Source organism: Phycodurus eques, chromosome 3, assembly GCF_024500275.1.
Source record: "Phycodurus eques isolate BA_2022a chromosome 3, UOR_Pequ_1.1, whole genome shotgun sequence".
NCBI classification, from domain to species: Eukaryota; Metazoa; Chordata; class Actinopteri; order Syngnathiformes; family Syngnathidae; genus Phycodurus; species Phycodurus eques.
Window position 1 is genome coordinate 33060799 of NC_084527.1, and position 15234 is coordinate 33076032.

General features: G+C 38.4%; 1 protein-coding gene across 6 annotated transcripts in view; it reads right to left on the reverse strand.

The window, feature by feature from the left end:
* Positions 1-1049: 1049 nt before the first annotated feature.
* gtf2h2 (general transcription factor IIH, polypeptide 2) overlaps positions 1050-15234 on the reverse strand; it is a 31008-nt gene continuing 16823 nt past the window's right edge. For 4 of the 6 annotated variants that reach the window (XM_061673133.1, XM_061673134.1, XM_061673135.1 and 1 more), the window contains 9 exons: positions 14211-14265; positions 13433-13538; positions 13253-13343; positions 8739-8937; positions 7078-7141; positions 6500-6603; positions 5856-5958; positions 4443-4482; positions 1050-1632 (listed from right to left, as the gene is read on the reverse strand). In XM_061673133.1, coding sequence (XP_061529117.1) covers positions 1522-1632; positions 4443-4482; positions 5856-5958; positions 6500-6603; positions 7078-7141; positions 8739-8937; positions 13253-13343; positions 13433-13538; positions 14211-14265 — 873 coding nt within the window. In that variant the 3' untranslated portion in view covers positions 1050-1521. The other 2 variants (XR_009768355.1, XM_061673138.1) reach the window with 2 other exon arrangements.

The window sequence follows — 15234 nt, forward strand, 5'->3', positions numbered from 1 at the left end:
CCAAAATCATGACTGACTGTGGATATTTCACATTGGACCACCAGCAGCTTGGGCTCTGTTCTTCACCATTCTTCCTCCAAACCCTTAGACCTTGATTTTTGAATGAAAGGCACACTTTACTTTCATCAGAAAAGAGGATCACTGGCCAACGGTCCAGTCCTCCTTCTCCTTGGCCCAGTTGAGACGCTTCCTACGTTGGCTCAGGCTCAGAAGTGGCTTGACCCGAGGAACCCAACAGTTGTAGCCCATCTCCCAGAATGAGTCTGAATGTGGTGGTTTTTTAAGATGACTCACGTCTCATTCCATTCTTTCTGGATCTTTGCTAGATTCTTTAATCTTCTCCAATTGATAATCTGCTGAAGACCACGGTCATCTCTTTTGCTGGTGAATCTTCTCCTGCCACGTTTTGTCCTTCTCCTAGACTTTCCATTGATATACTTGGACACAGCAGTCTGTGAACAGCCAACCTCCTTAGCTATGAACTTCTGTGGCTTAACCATCCTATGGAGGGTATCAATGATGGTCTTCTGGCCAGTTGTCAAGTCTGCAGTCTTCCCAATATTGAACCCAAATGAGGTAATTGAACCAAACTGAAGCAATTTAATGACACCTGCGGAAACCTGTACAGGTGCTTTGAGTTTCGTAGATTATTAGTGTGTGACACTCATTTTAAAACATTTATAGCCTGCAAAATTTGGGCTTATTTCTTCACAGTTCTCTAATTTTTTGAATTCCTGATTTTGTGGAGTTTTTTTAGCTGGAAGCCCAAATTCAAGTTAAAATAACTAAATAAATACTTGAAAATGTTTCAATTGTGGGCCTCTATAATCTATGAAAGTTGAACTTTTTGAATGGAATTATTGAAATAAAATTTTCCATGATATTAAAATTTTTTGAGAAAGGGTCTGTAGGTATCTCAATCGTATCTCAAAAGTGCTATAACAAGTACAATACACTAAAGTGATTGACAATTAAATGGAGAAGGTCAGTCTGAACACATCATCCCGTTGGCACAGGACTGAAAAAAAAAAATAAGATTACAAGGCAGCAATAAAAAACATTTCAGCTTTATTGTTCTTTGTAATTGTAACGTCAATATACAGCATCACTGTCGTCTAAGTGCTGGTTTCTGTTGTACTGTTGTATGGAAGCTCAGAAGACAGGTCTTAACACAAGAAAGTATCCCGTAGTTGTTGAACAAACAGCTGAATCCGCCATTGAAATAAGTGATTCGGAAATGAAATTGTCTGCAAATTATCAACGTCCTAAAAAAAATAATAATAAAGTGTCACAGGACTGTCTGTGTGTACTTTATGTAAATCTATTCTTTAACCAATATCTAATATTCAAAATTGCTTTAATGGACAAACTAATCCAAGTACAAGAGTGGGTGTGTTCTGGGGGCGCAGCCAGGGCCTCACCACTTCAATGCTGCAAATTAAAAATTGCCCAACATATCAGTCACAGGCTTTTACAATAATCATCACTTCTCTCACCCTCTTCGCACCACTGGGTGTGGTTTTAAGGGGTGCCTTGAGTGTGAACACAACCAGGGCAGCAGTGTAGGGAGTCATGAATGAAGTGATCACACTCCACACAAAACATACTGTGACAGAACGGGCAGGTGAACATCTAGAAACAGATGGAGAATACAGCAGTAAGTTGAAAATAATGTTGAAGAAGTTTGACATCATACATTTATAGAGCTTGATGACAAATGTATGCTGTTTATGCAGTGAAAAGGCATTTGTCCTCTTATGAGTTAGCTGGAGTATTTTTATTTTATCAGGCCAACATGTTTCAGATCAAACTCATTTTAATGTAAGACAAATATAACCAGAGTACTGTAAATGCAATAGAAGTTTCGAAACCGTTTTTTATGGGAAGAAAAAAAGAGATCCAAACCTAACCTAATGTAACCAATTGCTAGTTATTGCAAACACTTGATTGCAGTAATGCCCACCAAGCAGTTCAATTTATTAGGTTTAGAATATAACTGAGCCTGCTGTTTTTTCATAGCAGGGTTATAAACAAGGCACAAAATTGTTGGTACCCTGTTATTAAAGAATGAAAACCCCACAATAATCAGTGAAATCACTTGAAACTGATCAGACCAGAATTTGCTGAAATGCCACTATGCTTCTGAGACAATTTTCTTGTGATGATTGTGGGGTTTTCTTTCTTCAACCATTTTGCCTGTGTCGTACAGTATATACAAATAAAAGAACACATCAGGCTCAGTTATGTTCTAGAGCTGCTTTGCCCAATCCAGCACACAGCATCTTGAACCTGTGCTGGGTGCAAAGAAATCTCAAGACTATCAAGGCATTCTGGAGCTAAATGTGCTGCCCAGTTTCAGAAAGCTTGGTCGCCGTTCTTCCAACAAGACAAGACACAAACACGGCTCACAAAAAAATAAGAATGGCTAAGAATAAAACATTGGGCTACTCTGAAGAGTCTCCATTTAAAAACGAGTGAACATCTGTGAAAGAAGCAGAACCAGTCTCGAGAAGACACCCTTCAAACCTGAAAAGGTTGGAGCACTTGGCTTAGTGGGCCAAAAAGTCAGACTAAGTTACAGAAGGTTTGACGCAAAAGGTTGTGCAATAAAATACTAAAAAAAAAATTTAAACAAATAAAAATTCTACTATTTTATTTGTAATTACGTTTGTCAGTTTCAAGATATTTTAGTGATCATTGTGGGGACGAAACAATTTTGTGTACGTGTGTAGGTCAGGATCAGGACCTTTAGCCCCAGTCATAATTTAAAACTGCATTTTGTGTTGTGTTCATCTAATATTAAAATGAGTTTGATGATCTGAAACATTTATGTCTTGCCAAGAAGGGTGCAAACACCTTTCATGCCAATGTACAGTGGGTACGGAAAGTATTCAGACCCCCTAAAATCTCGGGTGCTGTCCATTTCTTCTGATCATCCTTGAGATGTTTTACACCTTCATTGGAGTCCAGTTGTGTTTGATTATACTGATTGGACTTGATTATTAAAGCCACACACCTGTCTATATAAGACCTTAGTAGCTCACAGTGCATGTCAGAGCAAATCAGAACCATGAGGTCAAAGGAACTGCCTGAAGAGCTCAGAGACAGAATTGTGGCAAGGCACAGATTTGGCTTCTGCTGCACTTAAGGTTCCTAAGAGCACAGTGGCCTCCATAATCCTGAAATGGAAGACATTTGGGACGATCAGAACCCTTCCTAAAGCTGACCAACCCTTCCTAAAGCCGGCCAAACTGAGCAATTGGAGGAGAAGAGCCGTGGTGAGAGAGGTAAAGAAGAACCCAAAGATCACTATGGCTGAGCTCCAGAGATGCAGTCAGGAGATGGGAGAAAGTTCTAGGAAGTCAACCATCACTGTAGCCCTCCACCAGTCGGGGCTTTATGGCAGAGTGGCCCGACGGAAGTCTCTCCTCACTGCAAGACACATGAATGCCAGCATGGAGTTTGCTATAAAAAAAAACACCTGAAGGACTCCAAGATGGTGAGAAGATTGTCTGGTCTGATGAGACCAAGATCGAACTTTTTGGCCTTAATTCCAAGCGGTATGTGTGGAGAAACCAGGCACTGCTCATCACCTGTCCAGTACAGTCCCAACAGTGAAGCATGGTGGTGGCAGCATCATGCTGTGGGGGTGTTTTTCAACTGCAGGGACAGGGAGACTGATTGCAATCGAAGGAAAGATGAATGCGGCCACGTACAGGGATATCCTGGATAAAAACATTAACCTGAGTGCTCAGGAACTCAGACTGGGGCTGAAGGTTCACCTTCCAACAAGACAATGACCCTAAGCACAGCTAAAATAACGAAGGAGTGGCTTCAGAACAACTCTGTGACTGTTCTTGAATGGCCCAGCCAGAGCCCTGACTTAAACATCTCTGGAGAGACATGAAAATGGCTGTCCACCATCCAACCTGTCAGAACTGGAGAGGATCTGCAAGGAGGAATGGCAGAGGATCCCCAAATCCAGGTGTGAAAAACTTGTTGCATCATTCCCAAAAAGACTCATGGCTGTATTAGCTCAAAAGGGTGCTTCTACTAAATACTGAGCAATGCGTCTGAATACCAACGATTGGCTGGCAACCAGTTCAGGGTGTACCACGCCTCCTGCCCGTTGATAGCTGGGATAGGCTCCAGCACTCCCGCGATCCCAGTGAGGATAAGCGGCTCAGAAAATAGATGGATGGATGGATGGATGGGTCTGAACCCTAACCCTAACCTAACCTGGCTGTGTGATATTTCAGTTTTTTTTTTTTAATAAATCAACAAAAATTTCAACAATTCTATTTTTTTCTGTCAATAATGGGTGTTGTGTGTACATTAATGAAGAAAAAAATGAACTTATATAATTTTAGCAAATAGCTGCAATATAACAGAGTAAAAATTTAAGGGGGTCTGAACACTTTCCGTACATCCGCAACACTTACCCTTTTATCTTTTAATTCTCCTTGACAAGAATCACAGAACCTGAAAACAACCACAGCAGGATATGAAATTCATTGTAACATTATTGTACAGTCAAAAAATTCTACATAGATGAAAAAAATAATTACAGTACACTGTATAGACAATGACACTAAATGCATATAAATCTTGCGACACCAACAGGAACTAGAAATGGAAAAACATTTTTGACTTCGGTGTCTCTTCCAAAAACAACACCTTCGACTGTTCTGCAACAAGTTTCCAGTCACTTCTTCCACATTTTGTTATAATCACGATTATTTTGATCAATATGGTCATCCCAATTAGGGCCCGACCGATTAATCGGCCACCCGATTTAACCAGCCAATTTTAGCCCTTAAAATAATCGTAGTTGGACAGAATTCCCCCATATATATATACACATGTGTGTGTGTGTATATATATATACACACACACACACACACACACACACACACACGTGTATATATATATACACATATATACATATATATATATATGTACATATATACATATATATACACATATATATATATAGACATATATATATATATATATATATATATATAGACATATATATATATATAGACACATATATATATATAGACACATATATGTCTATAAATATATATATATATATATATATATATACACGTGTATATATATATATATATATATATATATATATATATATATACACACACACACAGACACGTGTATATATATATACACGTGTATATATATGTGTATATATATATATATATATATATATATATATATATATATACACACACATGTATATATATACACATATATATACACATATATATATATATATATATATATATACACATGTATATATATACATGTGTATATATATACATGAATAAATCTACAAAAATTTCAACAACTCATTTTTTTTCTGTCAATATTGGGTGTTGTGTGTACATTAATGAGGGGGAAAACATTAACTGAAATGATTTTAGCAAATGGCTGCAATATAACAAAGAGTGAAACATTTACGCGGGTCTGAATACATTCCGTACCCACTGTAAATCAACGTTGTTATGATATTCTAATTATATGACCAGCACCTTTAGATGACAAAGTCAATAAGATGGTTTACACTGGAACCCACTGGTACTTGTGGTCAGCATTATTAGGAGATAATGTAACCAGACTGTGAGGGGAGCTTGAGAAGATTTCAGGTACACCTGAGGTGTCCAGTAGGGTGCAGAAGTCAGAAATTGCCAAAACTCTATACTATGGAGAATGATTTCCAGTTCCCAAGCCTCTTTGGTGGAGCTTGAGGACAACATGCACGCCATTCTCAGAGGGTAAAAAAATAAAATAAAAAAATTACATATTCATTTTAGCACTAAACTTTAGTGACTTACCTTTTTTCAGGGGATTTTCCTATCGGTGTTTCAATGAAGACATGTAGGGGAAAGAGGTGGTGAAAGGATCTGGCGAGGTGTGGTGCCGACACAAGAGTCAAACCTTTATGAAAATATCCCACAAGGCATGAAAATACTGTGCATTTTTAAGCTTAGACATCGTTGAAGCAATACATACAAGACAGTGGACTCACCGAGTTGAACACCCTAAAGACGGTGCAATTTGGCGTTTTACCCAGTTGCAAGTCCATCATCGTACGTGGCATCAGAATTTAGCTCAGTGAGTATCTAAAAATTTGCTCCACATTTGACTTTTTCTGATTAACACCGCAAAACTATTGGTGAGGGCAAAGAGGAAAGCTGTAATGATAACCAAAGGCAGCAGCATGTGTCCTAATGCTGCCTGCAAGTAGACGTACAACAAGCCTTTATTAGATTATAGCGATGCCCAAACCATGTTTTTGAAATTCGAACACCTTGGAAGTCAAACTAGCATGAAACGGATTGGGTTCGACTTTGGACGTTCCACTGTAACTTTTTTAATACTGCAGAAATAGCCTCAGCAGTAACATTACCATTGTTATTGTATCATCTGTGTACAATTTAAACTAAAAACTTGGTTATACACCTCCAGCCAGACATACCACAGACTTTGCATTCCACTGGAAGCTCCATGTACTTAGCATGACACTGCGGACATAAGTATCCTCCCAGAGAGAGAACTGGATCGTTGCTGCCATCTAATAGACTGAGACGAACAATGGAAATTAGAAGCTTTTCAGTTCTTGTGAAAAGGTTACACATACAGGTACAATAATATTGACGACAACTTTTGACATTTGCAGCCATTAGCTAGGTCCCCATTAAGAGCCCACATCCTTCAGAGGCAGCATTTGAAGACTGAAGATGTCATAATGCAGTGCAAAGGCTGTCCCAATTTTCAAATGCATCCTTCACGGCCTCCCATGGCTGAAGATTATTTTTGGTGCCACAGCTCTGTCCTGAAAAATATTTCAACATGGCATCGTGACTGGACCCTCCCTTTTGAAAAGGATTGATGCAGTTTTAAGAGGTACCTCCAAAGGTTTCGACTCGATTGACCAAGTAGGAAGGGTCCCCTGAAAGGTGCAGACCCTGAATTGGGACACAGCTATATATTTTATGAGCAATAAACTGTTTTTGATGCACTCTTGAGTGCTCTTGTTTCAAGTAGTTTACTTACGCGATGCTGAAAGAAGGTTTGGCGTTCTGGTCAGTCAGAGAGCTAAAGGTATGCTGGGGAAACCCTGATTGTAGAAAGAATTATAATTATTTTTTAATGTCAATTCAACAAAATATTCAGTTCATCAAGAGAAGAAAAACAAAATATAAACGCGATTAAGGGGATAAGATTTGGAATAGCACACATCCATCTGCATATAGTCAGGTCCATAAATATTGGGACATTGACACGGTTATCTTTTTGGCTCTAAACCGAGAATATGAGAAGATATTGCCCAAAACACTTCAGAATTCATCCTGCTGCTTTTGTCAGTGGTCATATCATCAATAAATACAAGGGAACCAGTTCCATTAGCAGCCTTACATGCCCACGCTATGTAGTTCCCCTCGGCGAGATAATTGTTTGCCCTCTTCCATCAGTGATTTACATACGCTTAAAAAAAAGAAGTCGAATAGCATTGTTTTAACAACTGTCTTTAAATTATATGATAGCATGTCACACACTTAGAAATAAAATGTATTCTTCAGTTCATTACTGAATTCCTACTGCCAAACAAATCACATAATTGACTCACTGTGGCAACCCCAGGTGGTACAAACTGAAAGTTGAAACAACTCTACATCTCTTGCTCTCGTTTTCATTCCTGTTTTTTGCTTCATTTTTTTTTTACTTTTATCCCTGTGGTCAGCACAGTTGAGGTTGTTTTGAAATGCTTACTAAGTTCTCTCGGGTCACTTCAATAAATGTTCTCCTCTCCCCACAGACAGCGAGCAGGTACCAATCAGCCACAGGAGGGGGTGGAAGGAACTGGACTTATTTGGTATTATTATTTGAAGTAATATTCATTGGGTATTGCTTTATATTTAGTGTATTAGGTGCATTGGTATGAGCACTTTATTTAGATTTGAGATTAAGAGGGAAAAAAAAAAAAAAAAAGAAATATGCGATTGTAAATAACCAAGTTTTAAGTAGTAACAAACAACACACATTCGTAATTACTGTAACATCAAGCACCAGTCTTAGATTAATTTACAGCACATACCATTTAAACTTAAGTGTAACTCACATCATAAATGACTAAATATACAGCAGCCAACAATACTAGGCAAGCAACTCAGAGACTCAATAGTTAATGCAATGCAAGTAAAGCACTGTGTGTTGATATGTTCATATGCAGGTTGTTGCGGGCCGAAGTCCGACAGCTTTCACGCCATATGTAAACCACTCGGAAGTTCCAAAAAAAGGTGTCGCAAGGAACATCTAACCACTCTTCCACCACGATGTGTAACCAGGGATTTGGGGCCAATGAGGAAATATTCAAAGTATAAACACTTTTAAGACAAGCCCCATTGGTAGAAACTTCAATTATTGTTAACCCTTCGTGATAGACTTCAAACCTACTTTTGAGATTGACAAGTTGATCACGATCAATGATTAGTCAGCCCTGCTTTCGACTTTCAATATTCACAAACGGTCAATGTTTCGTTTCAGTAGCTGTCCACCTATAGCCATATATAAAAGAAGAGACTTGTTTATTGTAAACGATACTGTGACATACAAATTGTCGTTACTCTTTATCATTGACTGCTTAGCTGGAACTACATATTTTCATTTGCAACAAGGAGATACGTGATGATAAAAGTAAAAATCAGCATACTGACCCATACGTATTAAAGAGCATTCAGATGAGGAGCTGGCAGGGGGAGGTTTCACATGCAGTGTCAGCAACAGCTCTTTGAAATGGCCCTCATCCAGGATGACATGGTACGATCCACCAGTCTCCCTGGTCAACACGGTACACACCCGAACCTCCGCTGACAGACCGATGACAGACACCCGCACCTTCAATGACTTCAAGGTCTGACAATTGCAAGAAACAGCAGTTAAAACAAATCCATAATAAGAAAAAAAGTGTGTATGGTATAAAACAGAGATTCTCAAAATGTGGTACAAGTACCGTAATTTGTCCTGTATAATGGGCATTGTTTCCCCCCCAAAAAATGTCAAAAATCAATGGTGCGCATTATACATCAAAAACTTCCCCACTTTCTAAATGTATACCGCCATCTAGGTTATGAAAAAGCGGTACACATTCATTTCAATATGCCACCGCCACCTAGAGGTTATGAGGTGTACACTTTCATTTTATTATGCCAGCGCCACCTAGAGGCTATGAAAAAGGTGTGGACTACACTTTCATTCCAATATGACAGGGGTACGCATGACTGCATATGTACAGTTGTGCTCATAGGTTTAGATACCCTGGCAGAATTTGTAAAATATTGCTTTTTTTGCTGTTGCTTTTTTTAAATACGACTGATGATTGAACAACAACCATCATTAATTTTTTTCTGGTTATGTTTTGATGATAATGCCTTTCTGAAATGCTTTGACAGTTTAATTTGAATCCCATTAAAATAAAACTAAGTGTGTTTCGCCTGGCCCTTCATGTTTTCTTTAAAGAATTGTACCCATCTTACAAATTCTCCCTGGGTACTCAAACATATGAGCACAACTGTGTGCTTTCTCATTTTCTAAATAAAAGTAGGGCTGTGAATTTCAAAATAACAGCATAAATAAAAAGAAAGTATTACGTGTTCAAATGAAGTGCTTAACTTTAGAATAATTATTTGAAAAAAACTAACAAACTACAGATAATAGTTAATGTATTGCTCATATGGGTAGAAGCAAAATCATGCATTGTAAAAATGCATTATACATGGGTAGAATGGTTTTCCAGAATTTTGTGGTCAACTTTGGGGGTGCGTATTATACATGGGTGTGCATTATATACGAGAAATTGCGCTACCACTAGTGGTACGCGAAACCATCACTGAAATAAATATAAATAAAAAATACCACCTTTAAAACATGAAATACAATCAAATATCAGAGTGACGCTTGTTGCTATGCATACATGCTTTTAAACCGTAACTTTCTGCTGCTACAGGAGGAGGAGGCAGCTGCATATGAACACATGAGAATGACGGAAACACCCACAATAGGCAAAGGAGAGAACGCGATCCTTCCGCAGCAGTGTTGACGAGCCGTTCAGCTCTCTGCTGGCACATCGCACTGGTGACCTGCTGGCCAGTACCTGCGTTGAGGGGTGCGCTTCATCTGTACTTTAAGGAGACAGTCATCGAAAGGTGGAAAGGGGACCCACGCCAGCGGTGGACGTGACAACTATCTGTTTTATTTACTTTATAAAACTTTAAGCAACTATTTCTTGAAATGTGCAGTGAACTTTATACAAGATACTGCTGACCCTGGGATCTCCTTGCACTTTTTGTTTTTGAAGGGTTAACAAAAATATTATTATTATTATTATTATTATGACGATGATGATTATGTAAAAACAACATTTCAATTATATTGACATTTTGGAACACTTTATTTTCTATCGAAAACTTTAAGGAGTTATTCATTTGTTCGAGCTTTCAGTGAACTTTGTGAAACATGCTGTTGAGCCTGGGAGCTCCCTGCACTTTTTGTTACCTATTTTCTAAAAATGAACATGTTGCAAATTTGAAAAGCTGTTTAATCAATGTGCTTAAAGGCATTTAAATTAGGTCAAGTGCTGTAATTCTTATTATTTCAAATTTTGACGCCTATATCTTCCTTTTTTTTAACCACAAAACCAATATTGGGTCCAATTATCGGCCTCCTTGTCTTCTAATAATATGTATCAGCCTGAAAAAGACGTATTGGTCTATCATATTTGATTCCATTTTTACTCAATTGCTTATTGTTGTCTCCTTTTATCATTTTATAAGCATGTGTTGATTAAGGATATACAGTACATTGTAAGTACAGTATCCCACCTGCTCTAGATCATGTGCCTTTTGATCAATATGATTTTAAATTACATAGTGATGCTACATCTGTGAGTATTTTGATTCTGGAAAAGAATTGACTCAAATCATTGTCTGTTTCACTTCATTTTTCACTATTAACAACTTCAAAGGCTAACGCCAAATGCATCCGGCAGGAAAATATGAAGTACAATAGTTTTCTGTTTTCATTGGCCATTTCCGAATTTGAAGCTAGCTCATTCTGTGTTGTGACATAATCCCTAACATCGCTCCGTCGCTAAATACATTTAACATTAACATCCGTGAACGATTTCGGATCCGATGTTAGGTGTGCTTTGCGGTTCCGCTGGGACCACAACCAGGGCCACGACCTGCAGCACCTCAATGCGAAAATACAAAAAACCAGTGCAACAAATACGACACTGCTTAAACGTAAGAGTAGCAATGGAGGATGTCCGCTCCAGAGGTGGGTAGAAATGTTGTACTTAAGTAAGAGTACCGTTACTTGACAATAATGTGACTCAAGTAAAAAGTAGCCCTCCAAAAAAATATTTAAGAGTAAAAAGTACACAGTGAAATAATTACTAAAGTACTGAGTAAATAGCACAAATAATAAAAACAATAAAAATAAAAAAAATCTAAACATTTACTATTTACTGCACGATGTTTTCTGAAGTTATAAGTGAGCTGAAATATCCACGTTTGGGCAAACAGTGCCAGACAAATACTATCATCAAACAAGCTGTTGTTTTTATTTGTCTAAATGTAAACTAGACTTTACATCTAGTCGGCCGATAATTAGCATTTTATGATGATCGGCTTTAATGTCATAATTCGCCGATCGGATCAATGACATCATTGATCAGCTCCGCAAAAGACATTTACTCCGCGTCGCCATGGTGCACAGTATATTTGAATGCAAAAGCTAGTTTATTTTTAGCCTTGTCGCGTGTCTTTTGACGTAGTACTGTAAATATCTGACAGCTGATAAAATTATTATTTTTTTAAAATTAAAAAAACATGTCGGCGGTGTGGGACAGACAACATGGAATACCCGGCGGATCAGACTACAAGACAAATTTGCTCTTTCACTACATCATACTACTGCAATAAAATCTTGTATTCCGAGACCACCGCATCCAGTTTTTTACGATCATTGGGCTTTATCTTGTCAACGCCACAAAATGGGGAAAAAACGTGTGTCGGTACACGATCTGACTAGAGCAGTGATTTCCAACCTTTATGGAGCCAAGGAACATATTTTACAATTGAAAAATTTCACGGCACACCAAAAAACAAAAATGTCACAAAAAGTGGATATATTAATTACTGTATTTACGTCCTGCCATCTAATAGAAGACCATTTGTTCTGTCTGTCACGATGCCACACTGGCATAAATAGAGGAACAAAGATACATTATTTATTGTAAATATAATTTTTTGAGCAATTAAGTACACAAGTATGTACAGCAAATGAACAGGTCATTTAAATAGACACATTCCTCCATCTTGTGATCAGTTATCGTTTTTTTAAACTCGCTGATCGGCCCCACAAATACTGATAATGTAAAACCTAATGTAAACAAGAGTAGCGCGCCGTTGCCTTGATGGTAACAACGACTTTTCCAAAATGGTGGCCCTTTAGGCACGACGATCAGCCGGACTGGCTTATCTTGTGTTAATACCTATGCCCGGAAAGCCCAATAGAAGATGTTGTGTGAGGTCATGTGACTTTCTTTTGTCGATTGATTGGTGAACTAGACTCAAACGTCACTAGTGCTTAAATTATATCAGCGCAAACAGCGCCAATGCAGAAGTCGAAGTTGTAGTCTCTAGCACAAAATAGTTGCTAAATAAGCAATAATTGAGAAATAAAAGTAGCAAGCAACATTTAGATCATTGTAACGGAGTACAAAACAGCCTATGACGACAGCCCCCCCCCCCCGCTCCCCCCTCAGGAACAACTCATCGGATCTGTACGATTTACATAAATGGCCGTTTTGAGTTCAAAACGGCGAATTTCGGCAAACGTTTACTGATTTGCATGCATGGAAACTCTCCCGCAACGGTGACTGAGCGTGGAAGTCAGCAATGAGGCGGCATGCTTCACAGGTGTCTGTGTTTCACTGTACGCAGCACCTACGATGGTCCATCAAAATATGTCTTCACGTAAAACCGGTCTGTGGTAGAAACAAGATTGCGGTCTGCTGCCCTAGAGAACTGCACCAAATCAGCCGATTGGTCGGTCCCACACTGCAAGTCTAAATTCATCCATTGAGCTCGGTGGGGGGGGGGGGGGATAAATGAGCACCAAGGAACAACCTGTGATGCTCGCGGCAAGTCTGAGTGTATGATATCACCTGGATCATCTCATAGATGTTGGCTGGGTCACATGTGGTGAGGCTGCTGAGGATGATCAGGATCTCCCGGCTTGTGTGCCCAGGCATGTGTCTTCATTAAAAAAAAATAAAAATGTAAAAAAAGTTATAAATGACATCACAAGAAAATTTCCCTCTCGCACACACACGCGCGCAACCTACTTCAGGGTCTGTAAGGCCAAGTTCAGGGAATTGTACAGAGATGGTTCCCCGAGACACACAGTGTCCACTGCTTTCTTCAGAACTGCAATGTGCTTCTTTGGGTTCCCTGTTGGTTGATCGAAGATATCAATTATAGCAAGTTGGCTATCCATGGACATCAAGATCTGTTTTGGCTTGAGACCTTTGCTATTAATGTTTATGAGAAATAAACACAAAATACTTGCTTCCCAGACAATGATTTTTCCTTTTAGTTAAAAATATTGAAAATGCCTTTTTTCCCCCCCAGATACCACAGCAATAATTACAAATGTTTTGGCTTCTCATGTTCATTTCTTTTGCATGCATTGGGACAACATAAAGCAGAGAAACAAAGAACAACAGATATTTAACCCACAATTCAAGAAGTGGAATGAGCAAAATTAATGTCACCTTTTCATTGTAACAAATATGTTTTTTGATCTCTAAATTTGACTCAACTTTTGTGTTGCGTGTAGGTTGAGAAAAAAGGTATCGTTATGTGTATGGTGGACTGCGTTGGTCATCTCAAGTACACCGCATGCTATAAGAGCAGCAAGCAGACAAAGTTTTACTCCAAGTCTCCCACTTTTTAAAACTGCATTAATATAAATTTTTTTTTTTTTTTTTTTCGTTTGAAATTCATTTTTTTTTTTTAAATGAAACATTTTATTTTATCATCACTTTAATATCAAATGAACAAATTTCACCCAGATTCTGGTGCATGCATACTTGCCATTGTAGCGGGACATGGCAGCCTTACCTGACAGGTCTGTGAGCTTCTCAGCTCTTTTATTCTTTGTAGCGATAATTCCCACCTGGAAACGACACAACACACATATTGGTTGGGTGCACGGTATACCGGTACCACAAAAGTAATGCGGTACCTCGCCGTCAAAAATGAAACAATTTCACATTTTTAAGTATCAGTACTTAAAAAAAAAAAAAATAATAAAAAAATTTTAAAAATGAAGAAATAAAATAAAATACAGTGTCGAAAGAAATAAGATACTCACCGAAATGACACATACCCTTTTTAAATGATGACTTAAAGTTACTTTAATTCAACCAGAACGTTTTTTTCTGGTTTGGAAATAACATAGGCATCTCCTCAATGATGAGGGGGAAAAAAAATATTGATCAGCTTCTTTATACATTTGAACAAAAAGTGGCATGTCCCCAACTAGTCATACCTTTCTCTAAAAATCAATAGAAACACCTTGATAAGCTATTACAGCAATCAAACACTTCCTACAATTCCTGACTGCTCATTCATCTTTAGCGATGAGCGCCAACTCTTTCAGGTTGGTTCGCAATCACCCTGATCTACAGCCCCCTCCACAGATTCTCAATTGGATTCATGATTCTCAATTGGATTCCATTTTGGGGAATATTTTGGGGAGTGTTTGGGCAAACTCCTCGGGTCAAAAAGCTCCTCCAATGAGAGTGGTGCTGGCGGAGTGATTTCTGAGTGCTATTTTGGCAGACTTGTGAGAAAATGGAGGAAGGCATAATAATTGCGGTGTCCCAATACCCCGAACTTTGGGCCAATAGAAAAATAATATACACAGACCTGCTGAGCCTTAATTACACCTCGAAGCACTCTTCCAGTAACTAGAAAGCTCACGAACGAGTTTAATGCTGAGATGCTGCCGTGAAATTATTATGGGATATTCCCATTCCCTTTTTTTTTTTTTTTTTCCCTGCTGCGTCACCTCCTCCTCTTTAAAATAAGCAAGGTTAGGGCTTTCTTTTCTGGCGAGTTGCTGTCCACTCAGCAGGGAAAG